The sequence below is a fragment of the Gnatocerus cornutus genome, unplaced genomic scaffold (genome assembly GCF_029298725.1).
Source record: "Gnatocerus cornutus isolate USDA-ARS CGAHR unplaced genomic scaffold, icGnaCorn1.1 ctg00000023.1, whole genome shotgun sequence".
Lineage (NCBI taxonomy): Eukaryota > Metazoa > Arthropoda > Insecta > Coleoptera > Tenebrionidae > Gnatocerus > Gnatocerus cornutus.
In genome coordinates this window covers 5,324,178-5,341,008 of record NW_028275375.1, presented here as the reverse complement: position 1 = coordinate 5,341,008, position 16,831 = coordinate 5,324,178, and the positions used below count along the sequence as shown (strand labels likewise).

Below are 16,831 nucleotides of genomic sequence, written 5' to 3'. Positions count from 1 at the left end.
TGTCTCTTGCTTCACAATTTTGCAATTAGGTAGAGTTAATACATGACTTTAAAATAGTAAATTCCTTAAATTTCATAGTTATAGCAATAAAATTACCATAATTACGAATTTTATTGAAGAATTTCGAGAATTTTTGGTTATTTTTAAAAATAAAAATTTCAAAAAATAGTGTCTTCTGCTCTAGAATGTTGCAATTTTGTAGAGTTATTACACAATTCTAAAATAGTAAATTCCCTAAATTTCATATCTGTGGCACTAAAATTACAAAAATTACGAATTTTGATGGAGGATCTCGAAAATTTTTGGTTCGTTTCAAAAATAAAAATTTTTAAAATCTGTGTCTCTTGGTTCACAATTTTGCAATTAGGTAGAGTTAATACATGACTCTAAAATAGTAAATTCTCCAAATTTCATAGTTATAGCAATAAAATTACCAGAATTACGAATTTTAGAGAAAGAATCTCGAGAATTTTTGGTTAGTTTTAAAAATAATTTTTTTTTAAATTAGTGTCTTTTGCTCTAGAATGTTGCAATTTAGTAGAGTTAATATATGACCTTAAAATAGTAAATTTCCCAATTTTCATATCTGTGGCAATGAAATTACAAAAATTACGAATTTTGGTGGAGGATCTCAAAAATTTTTGGTTCGTTTTAAAAATAAAAATTTCCAAAATTTGTGTCTTTTGCTCCACAATTTTGAAATTTGGTAGAGTTAATACACGACTCTGAAATAGTAAATTCCCTGAATATGATAGTTGTAGTACCAAAATTACCACAATTACGAATTTTAGTGTAGGGTATCGAAAATTTTTGGTTTGTTTTAAAAATAAAAATTTCTAAAACTGCTGTCTTTTGCTTTATAATTTTGAAATTTGGCAGACTTGATCCACGACGTAATGACAACAATTTCCCCAAATTTCATAGCTGTTGCACTAAAACTACTAAAATTACGAATTTAACTGAGTGGAATGTCACTTTTATATAGAATCGAAGGAAAATGCCATTTAAAACAGCCAAGAAATAGATCATTGTCGAATTTTATGGTTTCTATTAGATGATGAAGGATCGTATAATCCTGACACTTTTTGCTCATGTTATCAATGTAAATATCTATTTGTATTTTTTAACTAGGCAGCACACAATACTCCTTCGCGCTCTTGTGTATTGCCTACATCCTTTAGCCAAAAACGAAAATAAATTATCACTTTTTCTTTTTGTCGGTTATCTCAATAAAGACAAAAACGCGCTAATTACCCCACGCGTTTTACTCACTTTTCTCATGAATAAACACGTCGAAGTTTCGCGATAATTTTACATACAAATCAGCAATTTAATTATTATTGTAAATAGGAAGCACTAGTAGTAAACAAAACTAATGATACGCTTTCCAATAAATTAAAGTCAATATTATCCATGAATTGTTTGTTGGCTTGCACGCCACAAACATCTGGCTCTGTTGTAAGAACCATGGCTGTGCCAAAAAAGGTTTTGACCGCTGCTTCAGCCGTTTTCACCATTGTGGCATATTTCTGGCACATCGACGGGAAACGGAAGACTATTTACACCCAAATCCCGCCACCAAACGCGGTTTTGGAACTCCTGGCGTCGTTTCTAGGACTCCTAATTTGTCTCATCAATCCTCTTTTAGAAGAACTTCACCGGAAGAACCTAAAAGTTGAGTCAAATTCCACCCGGAAAACCAAAATCTTTGTTTATTGTCTGATGGTCTTAGGAGTGGCCGCTGATGGCTACACCGGAATAATGAAGTTTGGGTTCGATGGCTATAAGTACAGCATTGTGAATTTGTGGCTCTTCTATCGATTTGTCGGCTTCGTTTTGTACTTACACGAACTGGCAACGGACTTAGACTCAAAATTCAGAGATCTTAACAGTAAAATTAGAAGCACCCACGACCAAAAATTGATTCTGAAGTGTATGAAGCACCACTTTGCTTTGAGCGAACTCATGGAGAAAATCGGAGAGATGTACGGCTGGCAACTACTGATAATCCAGAAGATGTCGGCGCTCTACATGGTGGAAACTATTTTTTTCTGTTACAAGAACTTCTTAGGCGGTCTGTGTGAAGTTGTCAGTATCCTGTGCAACATCCTCTGGACTTTTCTTTTTCTGGTAAAATTCGCTGTTCTCTGGTTGTATTTTTATCCGAATTTTTTAGTTGTGCGCGCGTCTTATCCTCTTCTCCTGTGACGACGCGACAAAGTCCGCAAATCTAACACTTCTTGTGTGTCGCAACAAGCTAAGAGACTCCCCGAGCGAAATTCTCGAGCACTTCGCCAACCAACTCGTGGTGACGAAACCGCGAATTTCCTCACCTTTAGAGCTCGAATTCAACAGAAAACTCTTCGTGAAAACCATCACCGATGTTATTAATTACTTGATCATCGTCTTTCAGTTCGATTCTTAACTCTGCTAATTACTCTATTTGTAAATACTCGTGATAACTCCCAAAATTTTTAATTAATGATGTTGTTTTCAATGATGATAGCGTCAATCAAATTTTCGATTTTTTCTTATTTCGGACAATTGATTAATTTGTTTTCACGTAAAATAGTTTTACAATCGGAGCAAACAGATTTTCTGCATTTTTCTGCCGGTTTTATCGCAGGCAAATAATGCGTTTTGTTGCGAAATTTGGCAATCTGCGAGTTGTGGTACGAATTCCAAATGTCGTCGCCCACAGTGCTGTTATCGGAATGATAACAAGTTGATGAGGAGTTGACAAAAAATGTTAAACAATTTTTTTAGCGGCGCGGTTTACATGCGACATCAAAGACTTTCAGTCAATGCTCCGAGTGGGGAAAAAATGTTTTTACAAGAAGATGCACGAGGGTTATGGGTACAATAATTATAACTTTATCAGTGGTGTGAAATGGCGGATTTCGAATCTGAAGTCCGTTTTGATCCATCAGGTCCGGGTTCAGAGATTTTCTTGAAAAATTGTTTTTTGAGGTTTTACTGCACAAAATTTTATTTTCTTCATATTTTCTTTTTACATTTATTTTGGAAATTTCTAAAAAAAAAACACCAATGTTATTGCTTAAAAAATTCTAATTTCTAGACACATACTAAGTTTTAAAAGGACTTTTATGCTACCGCAGCGCAGTTAGAAATTTTTATTAAATAATTTGGGAATTTTTAGATTGACTACAAAATAAAAATTTCTAAAATGCGTTTCTTTTGTTCTAGAACTTTGCAGTTTAGTACACTTAATAAACGTTAAAAAGGTAGTATTTTCCATTAATTTCGTTGTCGTGGCGTTAAAAGTACCAAAGTTATAATTTTTGTTTGAAAAATATGAAATTTTTTGGATTTACCTCAAATTAGATATTTCTAAAATGCGTTCCTTTTGTTCTAGAACTTTGCAATTTGGCACAGTTAATCAACGTTGAAAAAGTACTAACCACCGTTAATTTTATTGTTGTGGTGTCAAAAGTGTTAAAAATAGAAATTTAAGTTTGAAAACATTTTTTTTTGATAGATTTTAAAATAAAAATTTGTAAAATGGGTTTCTTTTGTTCTAGAACTTTGCGATTTCGCACAGTTAATAAACGTTAAAAAAGTAGTAATCTCTATCAATTACATTGCTGTGGTGTGCAAAGTACTAAAGTTAGAAATTTTAGTTTAAAAATTTTTGAAATTTTTGCATAGTGTTTAAAACAAATTTTTTTAAAAAGGTTTTCTTTGGTTCTAGAACTTTGCAATTTACCACAGTTAATAAACGTTAAAAAAGTAGTATTTTCTATTAATTTCATTGCTGTGGCGTTAAAAGTGCTAAAGTTAAAAATTTTATTTAAAAAAATCTAAAATTTTTTTGACTGACTTTAAAACAAAAATTTCTAAAATGCGTTTCTTTTGTTCTAGAACCTTGCAATTTAGAACAGTTAATAAACGTTAAAAATGTAGTAATCTTGGTTAATTTCATTGCTGTGGTTTTAAAAGTGCCAAAATTAGAAATTTTAGTTTGAAAAATTTGGAATTTTTGGATTTACTTTAAAATAAAAATTTCTAACATTCGTTCCGTTTGTTCTAAAACTTTGTAATTTAGCACAATTAATAAACGTTAACAAAGCAGTAATATCCGTTAATTTTAATATTGTAGAGTTAAAAGTGCCAAAGTTATAAATTTTAGTTTCAGAAAATTGGAATTTTTTGACTGACTTTAAAATAAAAATTTCTAAAATGCGTTTCTTTTGTTCTAGAACCTTGCAATTTAGAACAGTTAATTAACGTTAAAAATGTAGTAATCGTGGTTAATTTCATTGCTGTGGAGTTAAAAGTGCCAAAATTAGAAATTTTATTTTGAAAAATTTGGAAATTTTGGATTTACTTTAAAATAAAAATTTCTAACATTCGTTCCGTTTGTTCTAAAACTTTGTAATTTAGCACAATTAATAAACGTTAACAAAGCAGTAATATCCGTTAATTTTAATATTGTAGAGTTAAAAGTGCCAAAGTTATAAATTTTAGTTTCAGAAAATTGGAATTTTTTGACTGACTTTAAAATAAAAATTTCTAAAATGCGTTTCTTTTGTTCTAGAACCTTGCAATTTAGAACAGTTAATTAACGTTAAAAATGTAGTAATCGTGGTTAATTTCATTGCTGTGGAGTTAAAAGTGCCAAAATTAGAAATTTTAGTTTAAAAAATTTGGAAATTTTGGATTTACTTTAAAATAAAAATTTCTAACATTCGTTCCGTTTGTTCTAAAACTTTGTAATTTAGCACAATTAATAAACGTTAACAAAGCAGTAATATCCGTTAATTTTAATATTGTAGAGTTAAAAGTGCCAAAGTTATAAATTTTAGTTTCAGAAAATTGGAATTTTTTGACTGACTTTAAAATAAAAATTTCTAAAATGCGTTGCTTTTGTTCTATAACGTTGCAATTTAGCACAGTTAATAAACGTGGAAAAAGTAGTAATCACTGTTCATTTTATTGTTGTGGAGTTAAAAGTGCCAAAATTAGAAATTTTAGTTTGAAAAATTTGGAATATTTTGGATTTGCATAGCTCAAAATAAACTTTTCTACAATGGGTTTCTTTGTTTCTAGAATTTTGAAATTTAGCACAGTTAATAAACGTTAAAAGGGAAGTAGTCTCCGTTAATTTAATTGCTGTAGTATTAAAAGTACTAAAATTAGAAATTTTAATTTGAAAAATTTAGAATTTTTAGACAGACTTTAAAATAAAAATTTCTAATTTGCGTTCTTTTTGTTCTAGATCTTTGCAATTTAGCACAATTAATAACCGTTGAAAAAGTAGTAAGTTTTGTAAATTTTATTGTTGTGGCGTTAAAAGTGCCAAAATTAAAAATTTTTGTTAGAAAAATTTGAAATTTTTGCATTGACTTTTAAAAAAAAATTTCTAAATTGCGTTCCTTTTGTTCTAAAATTTTGTAATTTAGCACAGTCAATAAATGTTAAAAAAGTAGTAACCTCCGTTAATTTTAATATTGTAGAGTTAAAAGTGCCAAAGTTATAAATTTTAGTTTAAGAAAATTGGAATTTTTTGGCTAACTTCAAGCTAAAAATTTATAAAATGGGTTTCCTTTACTCTAGATTTTTACAATTTAGAACAGTTAATAAACGACAAAAAAAATAGTAATGCTCCTGAATATCATCGCTGTAATGTGAAAACTGCCAAAATTACAAATTTTAATAAAAAAAACAAACTTATTTTAGTAATACCTCAGAGTGCTGCCCTGATGGAGCAAAACGGGCTTTGGATTTAAAATCAGAAAGCAATTCTACTTTCCATAGCTCCACTACTAAAATTTCTTGACTACTGTAATAATTGTTTACTCTTCTTTTTGGTGGATGCGCCAGAAAATTTTCAATTTACTTATTTTAAACGCTCGTCATCTGCAGAAAACAAAATTAATTTATTCCAGGTAAAAGCAAATTGTTTACACGTCTTATCTCCACGCACTTGTCTAATCCTCGTGGCGACTTTTCCGATTTCCTAATATTCCGTCTATTAATAAATCCGCTTATTTTTATAGCAAATATTATTTGATGACCTACATACGATAATCTTTTTTTCTAGCGACACGTTATAGGATTCTGATCAATCATAAACTCTGTATCAGGATGTTAGTTTAGTTATTATTGAAATTTTCTAATCGGCGATAAGCGCAATTTTTTGTACCTCCAAGAGCGAGCGCTTGCATAACGTCTCTCGTGTCAACTTCAATAGTCTCTCGCGTCTCCACATTGGATAAATATAGGAATTTACCGTCATTAAAAGCGGTAATGGATCAATCAACCCAATGAACCACATAACTCATGAATCGAGTAAAAATCTCCCAAATAATTCTAATGCAATTCAACTCTATTTTAAGAAGTGCAATTGAAGAATTTAGTCCACACCTACACTGCTTAGATTAACAAATTGATATTGGCGCCGTTAATAAATCACGTTAACGACACGTGCCGGCTAGCATCGTGGGATGAAATTTGGAGATGATCAAAATTTTATTCAATTATTTCTAAAATTTATTTTTAGGATTTTATCAAAAGTGATAGTAATTTATCATTGGATTTATTTTTGAAAAATTACCGGGAAATTATCTAATAATAGTTTCGGTATTGATAGTTTGGTTGTTTATTGGTTTGTTGTTGGCATGATGACAAAGTAATGTTGTTTATTGAATTACTTAAATAAAGGTCGTTATGATGATAAAACATTTCTAATAAGGAGACAGTTTGGTCGTTATTATGTAACAGTTGTGGGAACTTTTATTAATGATTGTTTAATAGAATCAGGGACGGCTTTTTATTACTCCTGCGACCCGAAAATGAGAAATTTATATTTATGGCTCTAATGCTGTTTGTTTTAACAGGACAGCAATCAATTTAGTGGATTTTATTATCTCCATCATACTTATTAAATGGGCAAAACTACAAAATTATAAGCGAAAATAGACCATTTTTTTGGAATTTTTGTGTTTGGACAAATGAGAAATTTCGGAATTTTATATTTATGACTCTAATTCTAATTAGTTTTGACACTACAAAAACCCAATTTATGGAGATTACTCGTCTCAAATGACTAATTTTCTGTATTAAATTACAAAATTTTACAATACAAAAAAATAAAATTAGAAATTTTTATTTTTGTGACAAAATCAAAATTTCAAAAATTGTATACTTATGGCTCTAATTCTGTTATTTTTGACACTACAAGATGAAATTTATGGAGATTACTCTTCTTAAACGACTTATTTTCTATGTTAAATTACAAAATATTACAACATTAGGAATACAAGTGACAAATTTTTATTTTTGTGACAAAATCGAAATTTCGAAAATTTTATCTTTATGACTATAATTCTGTTAGTTTTGACAGTACACCAATCAAACTAATGAATATTATTATTTCTATCATACTTATTAATTGTGCAAAAGTACAAAATTATAGACCAAGTTAGAACAATTTTAAAAATTTTCACGTTTGGGCAAACAAAAAATTTGGCAAAGTTTATATTTTTGGCTGTAATTTTGTTAGTTTTGACACTACAAAGACCTAATTTATGGAAATTACTGTTCTTAAATAACTAATATTTTATATCAAATTACAAAGTTTTACAACGCCGAAAACAAAAGTTAGAAATTTTTATTTTTGTGACAAAATCGAAATTTCAAAAATTGTATACTTATGGCTCTCATTTTGTTAGTTTTGACGCTACGAAGATGAAATTTATGGAGATTACTCTTCTTAAACGACTTATTTTCTGTGTTAAATTACAAAAAATTACAACATCAGGAACGAAAGTTACAAATTTTTATTTTTGTGAAAAAATCGAAATTTCGAAAATTTTATCTTTATGACTATAATTCTGTTAGTTTTGACAGTACACCAATCAAATTAATGGATATTATTATTTTTATCGTACTTATTAATTGTGCAAAAATACAAAATTATAAACCAAGTTAGAACGATTTTAAAAATTTTCACGTTTGGGCAAACAAAAAATTTGGCAAAGTTTATATTTTTGGCTGTAATTTTGTTAGTTTTGACACTACAAAGAGCAAATTTATAGAAATTACTGTTTTTAAATAACTAATTTTTTATACCAAATTACAAAGTTTTACAACGCCGAAAACAAACGTTAGAAATTTTTATTTTTGTGACAAAATCGAAATTTCAAAAATTGTATACTTATGGCTCTCATTTTGTTAGTTTTGACGCTACGAAGATGAAATTTATGGAGATTACTCTTCTTAAACGACTTATTTTCTATGTTAAATTACAAAAAATTACAACATTAGGAACAAAAGTTACAAATTTTTATTTTTGTGACGAAATCGAAAATTAGAAAATTTTATCTTTATGACTATAATTCTGTTAGTTTTGACAGTACACCAATCAAACTAATGAATATTATTATTTTTATCATACTTATTAATTGTGCAAAAGTACAAAATTATAGACCAAGTTAGAACAATTTTGAAAATTTTCACGTTTAGGCAAACAAAAAATTTGGCAAAGTTTATATTTTTGGCTGTAATTTTGTTAGTTTTGACACTACAAAGACCTAATTTATAGAAATTACTGTTTTTAAATAACTAATTTTTTATACCAAATTACAAAGTTTTACAACGCCGAAAACAAACGTTAGACATTTTTATTTTTGTGACAAAATCGAAATTTCAAAAATTGCATACTTATGGCTCTCATTTTGTTAGTTTTGACGCTACGAAGATGAAATTTATGGAGATTACTTTTTTTAAACGACTTATTTTGTGTGTTAAATTACAAAAAATTACAACATTAGGAACAAAAGTTACAAATTTTTATTTTTGTGACGAAATCGAAAATTAGAAAATTTTATCTTTATGACTATAATTCTGTTAGTTTTGACAGTACACCAATCAAATTTATGGATATTATTATTTTTATCATACTTATTAATTGTGCAAAAGTACAAAATTATAAACGAAGTTAGAACGATTTTAAGAATTTTCACGTTTGGGCAAACAAAAAATTTGGCAAAGTTTATATTTTTGGCTGTAATTATGTTAGTTTTGACACTACAAAGACCAAATTTATAGAAATTACTGTTCTTAAATAACTAATTTTTTATACCAAATTACAAAGTTTTACAACGCCGAAAACAAACGTTAGACATTTTTATTTTTGTGACAAAATCGAAATTTCAAAAATTGCATACTTATGGCTCTCATTTTGTTAGTTTTGACGCTACGAAGATGAAATTTATGGAGATTACTTTTTTTAAACGACTTATTTTGTGTGTTAAATTACAAAAAATTACAACATTAGGAACAAAAGTTACAAATTTTTATTTTTGTGACGAAATCGAAAATTAGAAAATTTTATCTTTATGACTATAATTCTGTTAGTTTTGACAGTACACCAATCAAACTAATGAATATTATTATTTTTATCATACTTATTAATTGTGCAAAAGTACAAAATTATAGACCAAGTTAGAACAATTTTGAAAATTTTCACGTTTAGACAAACAAAAAATTTGGCAAAGTTTATATTTTTGGCTGTAATTTTGTTAGTTTTGACACTACAAAGACCAAATTTATAGAAATTACTGTTCTTAAATAACTAATTTTTTATACCAAATTACAAAGTTTTACAACGCCGAAAACAAAAGTTAGAAATTTTTATTTTTGTGACAAAATCGAAATTTCAAAAATTGTATATTTGAAAGTCTAATTCTGTTAGTTTTGACGCTACAAAGACCAAATTTATAGAGATTGCTCTTCTTAAATAACTAATTTTTTGTGCTAAATTACAAAATTTTACAACACAGAAATGGGAAGTTAGAAAGTTTAATTTTTGTCGAAATTTCTGAAATTTTTTATTTGTGACTCTAAATCTGTTAGTTTTGACACCACATGGATCCAAATAATGAAGAGTAATTTTCTTAAACGACTTATTTTTTGTCTCAAATTACAAAATTTTACAACACCAGAAAAAAAAGTTAGAAATTTTCATTTTGATGACAAAAAAAATCGAAATTTCTGATGTTTCTAATCCTGTTAGTTTTGATACTACAGGGACCAAATTTATGGAGATTACTTTACTTAAATGACTCATTTTCTGTGCCAAATTACAAAAGTTTACAACACAAAAAACGAAAATTACAAATTTTCATTTTCGTAAATTTATGGCTTAATTTCTAAATTTTGGTGTCCTGCTCATCCACTCTTAATTACCTTGATAATTATTAATAAATAACGTTAATTAACGTTTTGATTGCAAAGTCAGTTGTCCTTCTTCTTATCAGTTGACTCACCACTGCTATAAAAATGGAATATTTGCGGTATCGGTAAAAAAAAATAAAAATCGAAAGTTACATAATTTCTACATTCAATTAATTTTCAGACAAAAATGCACAGTAATTGAGTAGAGTGCATCACTTAAAATTCCGATTCGTTGATTCATTTTTGTAGTTTAACATCTACAGAAATAAAATTTTTAAACTTTCTTAAATTCTGTACATTTGTTAAGAGGTTCTAGAAAAGAGTTTTTAGTTCTTCAGATTTTTATTTCTGCAAACTGGTACAAATAACAAATATCCTGGGCAAGTAGTCATTTTCAAAAGCCCAGCTTCCGGTTCCAAGACATAAAAAAATGTTTTTGGAATGAACTAAATGTTTGTTGTCTTCGTTTCTTCTTAAAAACATGTAAAAAATAGAGATAAACATTTCTGGAAAAGAAGATAAGATCGTTCTTTTGAAGTAAAGCATTGAAGTTTCTTGTTTTTCGTGTTTTCCAAGAAGTGCACCTGCAAGAAGTATGCAGAGCAAGCAACAACCTATTTATCAGGAACCGAAAATATGCGCAGATAAGTAATTATTTATAACTCTTGTAATAATAAGCTGTCTGGCGCTATGGCTGGCAATTTTTTCTCGTCTATAAATATCACAAATGTTGAGAAAACAATGACCCTGTGTGCTCATTATAATGTTTATGATGGTATAAATGTAAGTAGGTACATAGTAATTGTTATCAGTCTTCATCTAGAGGGTAAACAGAGGCCGATGCACCGATTGTGAAATTCCCAGCCCATTTACCTTTGTTTTGGTTCGTTTTTTTTCCATGCGGATGTACTCTTCTATAAATAGGAAATTCAAAATATTCTAATCGGACGCTCCAGTCAAATAACGACCAGTAAAAACGTCTTTAATTTGATAAGTTATCAGCTACAAATATTTACTAGTTTTTTCTAAATGCCATGAACTGTACCTACTCTGATAACCTTAGGTGTTTTGATATTGTAGGGATAACACTATAACAATGTTGACCGCACGTGTCAATAAAACCCGTCCACAAAAAATCGAATAATTTATTAGACGTCTTGCTAGGTAACTAAAATTATGCAACAATAACGTTTCACGTCACTAAATAAATACCGCTGCAACAGTGTCTTAAGCGGACGAAGCGCTACATCTAAATAGTATCACAAACTAAATCACATTTTCATCACAAGTTCACTTTTAATCACGTTTATCGTCTTCTGCTGCCGCAGTACGTTTTGAGTTCTTCTTGCGAACAGGGTTTCTCACAGCACTCGTTGAACACGCCGCGACGCCGCCGACGCCGAAAGTTTGTCATGAGAGTGGAAGCACTGGCTTTGGTTTGATAAGGAAATCCTAAGTCCGTAATAAACTGGCCTTGGCTCCCAGATCCGAAAGCTGCAAGAAACTCGTTAGATGAACTCTTTTAATAGCCTCAATGGTACTTACACTCTGGTTTAGTCTCGTACTTCTTGTTGAGGGTGTTGTATTTGCCTTTGCAGACGGCGGAGAGCGTCTGCGAGAGGTGGCGGCCGCAATAGACTTTCTTGGAGTTGAAATCCGACATCTCGTCGGCGTCGATGCTGCAGAGGCCCGCCAGCACCGTCGCCAGCACCACGAAGACGCACTGAAGATCCATCTGCAACAATGTCAAATGTTGCAATTTATAAGTATCCTTGATCCACAAACACAAATCGCTCAAAGTCAAAATAACATTGTTGATTAGAGAGATTCTCACCTTTTCTTCCTTGATCCTCCTACGCTCATCCAAATGCCGGATTCTTCTTCAACAAGCATTCGACACGTTATCACAGACATCACAAAGTACAGACATCACTGTTTCATCGCCCGGTAGCTTCAGCCGACTGGCCGGAGGCTGAGTGATGGAGACTTATATGAAAGATGTGAGATGGAGGTCGGCGACGCCGACGTCCGATCGCAGGCTAATCGGTTGCTGCTTGAGGTGATTCAACGGCCACCACCAGAGCTTTTAATTGACTTTTTGACTTGAGCCACGTGTCTCGACATAAATGAGAGGATTGTCTTGGACTTTGGACGAAGACTGGGCGGCGATTAGTGGAGGCTGCTGCTATTTCGGCTCAGATTATTAGATAGATTGTTTGAATTGGAAATGACTTTCGCTCTCGAGGCCATTCGCTTCATTTTTGTCTCGTAATTTGAGTTTAAGATCGATCGGACAAATAGTTTGCGAGTTATGACCAAAAATTGAAAAATTGAAAAATTTTAATCGTTTGAGTCGAAATTTCTAATTCTAATCTCTAAAATTAGAGGTCAAAATAGACCAATTTTAAGAATTTATGTGTTTAGACAAAAGAGAAATTTCGGAAATTTTATATTTATGGCTCTAATTCTGTTAGTTTTGACGCTATAAGACCAAATTTATGGAGATTACTCCTCTCAAATGACTAATAATTCTGTACCAAATTAGAAAATTTTATTATTGTGACATAATCAAAATTTTAAAAAATTTCTACTTATGGCTCTAATTCTGTTAGTTTTGACACTACAGAGATGAAATTTATGGAGATTACACTCCTTAAACTACTTATTTTCTGTGTCAAATTACAAAAAATTACAACATTAGGAACGAAAGTTACAAATTTTTACTTTTGTGACGAAATCGAAATTTCGAAAATTTTGTCTTCATGGCTATAATTATGTTAGTTTTGACAGTACACCAATCAAATTAATGGATATTATTATTTTTATCATACTTATTAATTGTGCAAAAGTACAAAATTATAAACCAAGTTAGAAAGATTTTAAGAATTTTCACGTTTGGGCAAACGAAAAATTTGGCAAAGTTTATATTTATGGCTGTATTTCTTTAAGTTTTGACACCACAAAGACCAAATTTCTGAAGATTACTGTTCTTAAATAACTAATTTTCTGTACCCAATTACTAAATTTTACAACGCAGAAAACAAAAGTTAGAATGTTTTATTTTTGTAAGAGACGAAATTTCAAAAATTGTATATTTGAACGTCTAATTCTGTCAGTTTTTACGCTATAAAAACCAAATTTATAGAAATTGCTCTTCTAAAATAACTAATTTTTTTGCGCTAAATTACAACATTTTACAACACAGAAATGGAAAGTTAGAAATTTTAATTTTTGGCGAAATTTCTGAAATTTTATATTTGTGACTCTTAATCTATTAGTTTTGACACCACATGGGTCAAATTAAGGAAGAGTAATTTTCTTAAACGAGTTATTTTTTGTTTCAAATTACAAAAATTTACAACACCAGAAAAAAAAGTTAGAAATTTTCATTTTGTGACAAAGTCGAAATTTCGAAAACTTTATATTTATGTTTCTAATTCTGTTAGTTTTGATGCTACAGGGACCAATTTATGGAGATTACTTTTCTTAAATGACTCATTTTCTGTGCCAAATGTGCAAAACTACCAAATTATAAGCGAAAATAGACCAATTTTTTGGAATTTTCGTGTTTGGACAAACGAGAAATTTTGGATTTTATATTTATGACTCTAATTCTGTTAGTTTTGACACTACAGAAACTCAATTTATGGAGATTACTCGTCTCAAATGACTAATATTGTGTATTAAATAACAAAATTTTAAAACACAAAAAAATTAACTTAGAAATTTTTATTTTTGTGACAAAATCGAAATTTCAAAAATTGTATACTTATGGCTCTAATTCTGTTAGTTTTGACACTACAATAATGAAATTTATGGAGATTACTCTTCTTAAACGACTTATTTTCTGTGTTAAATTACAAAAAATTACAACATTAGGAACGAAAGTTACAAATTTTTATTTTTGTGACGAAATTGAAATTTCGAAAATTTTATTTTGATGACTATAATTCTATTAGTTTTGACAGTACATCAATCAAATTAATGGATATTATTATTTATATCATACTTATTAATTGTGCAAAAGTACAAAATTATAAACCAAGTTAGACTGATTTTAAGAATTTTCACGTTTGGGCAAACGAAAAATTTGGCAAAGTTTATATTTATGGCTGTAATTCTGTTAGTTTTAAAACTACAAAAACCAAATTTATGGAGATTACTTTTCTTGAATGACAAATCTTTGTGCCAAATTACAAAATTTTACAACACAGAAATCGAAAGTTAGAAATTTTAATTTTTGTGACAGTCCAAATTTCTAAAATTTTATATTTATGACAATAAATCTGTTGGTTTTGACACCACATGGATCAAATTTATGGAGAATACTCTTCTTCAACGACTTATTTTCTGTCTTAAATTACAAAAATTTACAACACCAGAAACGAAAGTTAAAAATTTTAATTTTTGTGACAAAGTCGAAATTTCGAAAATTTTATATTTATAGTTCTAGTTCTGTTAGTTTTGACGCTACAGGGACGAAATTTATGGAGATTTCTTTTCTTAAATGACTTATTTTCTGTGTCAAATTGCAAAATTGTACAACACAGAAAACGAAAGTTAGAAATTTTTATTTTTGTGACAAAGTCGGAATTTCGAAAATTTTAAATAACTGGCTCTAATTCTGTTAGTTTTTACACTACTGACACCAAATTTATGGAGATTACTTTTTTAATACGTCTAATTATTTTTTTTTATTCGACAAATAGTTTACGAGTTATAACAAAAAATAAAAAAAAAATTCATCGTTTAGTCGGAATTTTTTTCGCAAGAAATCGAATTTTGGGCTTTTGAGAACTTTTTCTGACGTAAAATGAGCCGAAGAAAACGCGAAACGCATCTCAATATTTCTATTAGTTTCCGAGATATTTAACTTTAAAAATTAGGAAAAATTAAGAAAAATTAAAATCAATTATCCGAAACTTTGATCGGCTATAACTCAGTTATTAGTTGTCAAATCTAAATTTGAATTTCAGATTTGGAATCTGCGCAAAATTCTGCGTAAAATGAGCTAAACACTACAAGTTTAATAACTCCATGAGAGGAATGTCTTAGACTTTGAGCGAAGACTGGGCGGCGATTAGTGGAGGCTGCTTCTATTTCGGCTCAGATTATTAGATAGATTGTTTGAATTGTAAATGACTTTCGCTCTCGAGGCCATTCGCTTCATTTTTGTCTCGTACTTTCAATTATATAATCTGTACTTTAGTCATAGAGAAATTGCCCACAAATATCCTGGAAGCTGTTATTTCGATAATCGTGTTTACTACTTTCTTGTAAATAAAGCTAATTATAATGTTTAGATTAGTCAATCAAAAATCAATTCAAAGTGCTCTCTAAGCAGCCATCTTTGGACTCTTTGTTTTTCCAAAGAATGACGCGAATTTTTCCCGTTTTATCACAGCACGTCGCCAATCACGTGAAATTCGCAATTTAGTATCATTTTCTTCTTATTTAGACACATTCCTTTGTGATAACACCACGTTACGAAACCTCTTTATCAAACCTTGGGCTGTTAGAAATCAAACTCGTAATCACTCGACTCCTTTATTTACAAACACAAACAATTTCTCCTCGGTACCACCAGTACCTACCACCTCCTGGGAACTACTTAAGAGCTGAAGATCGTCCGGGGTCAAGGAAAACTCCGATAATTCATGTAAACATCACTGACCTCCATGGACCCTTTTTAGTACCCCGCTGAGACGGTACTGCATTTGGTACCAAAATAGAAGTCAGAGGTCAAGGACGATTCGCCACTCGTGTTAAACGTGGCGCAAGGACGAAATGTCGTTCACGTGGTGTAGGCAACTGCCGCGTTCTAGGTGGTACTCTGTTATCACCAATGATGCAACAGAACCAGAACAACGCAAGCTCGAAAAAAAACTGATAAAACGTCGAAAATAGATCGTGCAGTGGTTTTTTTCCAAATTGCGCATTTTTCTTATCGGTGATAATTCTTCCGGGCTATAAAAACTCCACGTTCAAGTGTTTAAGGCTCGCGGAGTACTCGTAGGACCTCAGGGGTGAGTAACTGAAGGCCTTCAGGGTTAAATACGACTTGAAGACGACGTACCAAGCCAACCAGAAGAAACCTGCAACTCTAATTAGCATCGTGTCTTAATGGTAGCACCACAGTACCTATGAAGATGAAGTTGATGATGCTTTGGATGTAGTCTCCCGTGGAGGCGAACAAAGCCGCGTAGACTGTGGCCATGCAGAAGATGGGGGCGGTGAAGCAGAGCCATGGCAGAAGACACACGTGCTGCTTCTGAAAGAAACTTGCAAATAATCGGATTGTAGCTTTTAGTACTCACTTTGCAAGCTCCCACGAACAAGCTGACGACGATTCCGATTTGCAGCAAACTTATGAGTACCACGTAAGTTAGTTGGTTCATTTGAATCATCTCTTCAAGGACGTACAAATCGAGAGCAATCTCGTATATTCGGAACGCCTGGAAGATCTAAGAGGGAAATTAGTACCAAATCGGGAGAAACTCACTAAGTGGAAAACTCCGATGAGAATCGTGGGATATTTCAAGTCGATGCGAATGTAGTACATTTTGAACATTGTAAAAAAAATGGGCCTGGCGGCACACCTGTTATATTGATTTGTTTTATCTTATCTTTT

The 16,831-nt window shown here is 30.6% G+C and overlaps 3 protein-coding genes across 3 annotated transcripts; 1 reads left to right on the top strand and 2 right to left on the bottom strand.

Moving 5' to 3' along the window:
- Positions 1-1,461: 1,461 nt before the first annotated feature.
- Positions 1,462-2,554, top strand: LOC148166541 (uncharacterized). The gene is made up of 2 exons (XM_088049215.1): positions 1,462-2,130; positions 2,177-2,554. Exons 1-2 carry the CDS (start codon positions 1,468-1,470, stop codon positions 2,423-2,425), a joined length of 912 nt encoding a protein of 303 aa, XP_087905341.1. The 5' UTR covers positions 1,462-1,467; the 3' UTR covers positions 2,426-2,554.
- An 8,777-nt stretch (positions 2,555-11,331) lies between these two features.
- Positions 11,332-12,290, bottom strand: LOC148166540 (LIRP-like). Its single transcript, XM_088048898.1, has 3 exons — positions 12,035-12,290; positions 11,746-11,935; positions 11,332-11,694 (listed from the first exon to the last, which is right to left on the bottom strand). The coding sequence occupies exons 2-3, from the start codon at positions 11,933-11,935 to the stop codon at positions 11,507-11,509; spliced, it is 378 nt and encodes a 125-aa protein (XP_087905024.1). The 5' UTR covers positions 12,035-12,290; the 3' UTR covers positions 11,332-11,506.
- Positions 12,291-15,733: 3,443 nt separating this feature from the next.
- Positions 15,734-16,800, bottom strand: LOC148166539 (uncharacterized). Its single transcript, XM_088049064.1, has 4 exons — positions 16,703-16,800; positions 16,518-16,664; positions 16,342-16,471; positions 15,734-16,295 (listed from the first exon to the last, which is right to left on the bottom strand). Exons 1-4 carry the CDS (start codon positions 16,769-16,771, stop codon positions 16,168-16,170), a joined length of 474 nt encoding a protein of 157 aa, XP_087905190.1. The 5' UTR covers positions 16,772-16,800; the 3' UTR covers positions 15,734-16,167.
- Between the last annotated feature and the right edge of the window lie 31 nt (positions 16,801-16,831).

Bases quoted from the DNA above. Each gene is read 5' to 3' on its own strand.
- LOC148166541 (XM_088049215.1), top strand. From the start codon at position 1,468: ATGGCTGTGCCAAAAAAGGTTTTGACCGCTGCTTCAGCCGTTTTCACC. The intron at 2,131-2,176 runs GTAAAATTCGCT...CGAATTTTTTAG, and splicing joins TCTGGACTTTTCTTTTTCTG to TTGTGCGCGCGTCTTATCCT.
- LOC148166540 (XM_088048898.1), bottom strand. From the start codon at position 11,935: ATGGATCTTCAGTGCGTCTTCGTGGTGCTGGCGACGGTGCTGGCGGGC. The intron at 11,695-11,745 runs GTAAGTACCATT...AGTTTCTTGCAG, and splicing joins GTACGAGACTAAACCAGAGT to CTTTCGGATCTGGGAGCCAA.
- LOC148166539 (XM_088049064.1), bottom strand. From the start codon at position 16,771: ATGTTCAAAATGTACTACATTCGCATCGACTTGAAATATCCCACGATT. The intron at 16,472-16,517 runs GTGAGTACTAAA...AGTTTCTTTCAG, and splicing joins TGTTCGTGGGAGCTTGCAAA to AAGCAGCACGTGTGTCTTCT. The intron at 16,296-16,341 runs GTACTGTGGTGC...TTAGAGTTGCAG, and splicing joins CATCAACTTCATCTTCATAG to GTTTCTTCTGGTTGGCTTGG.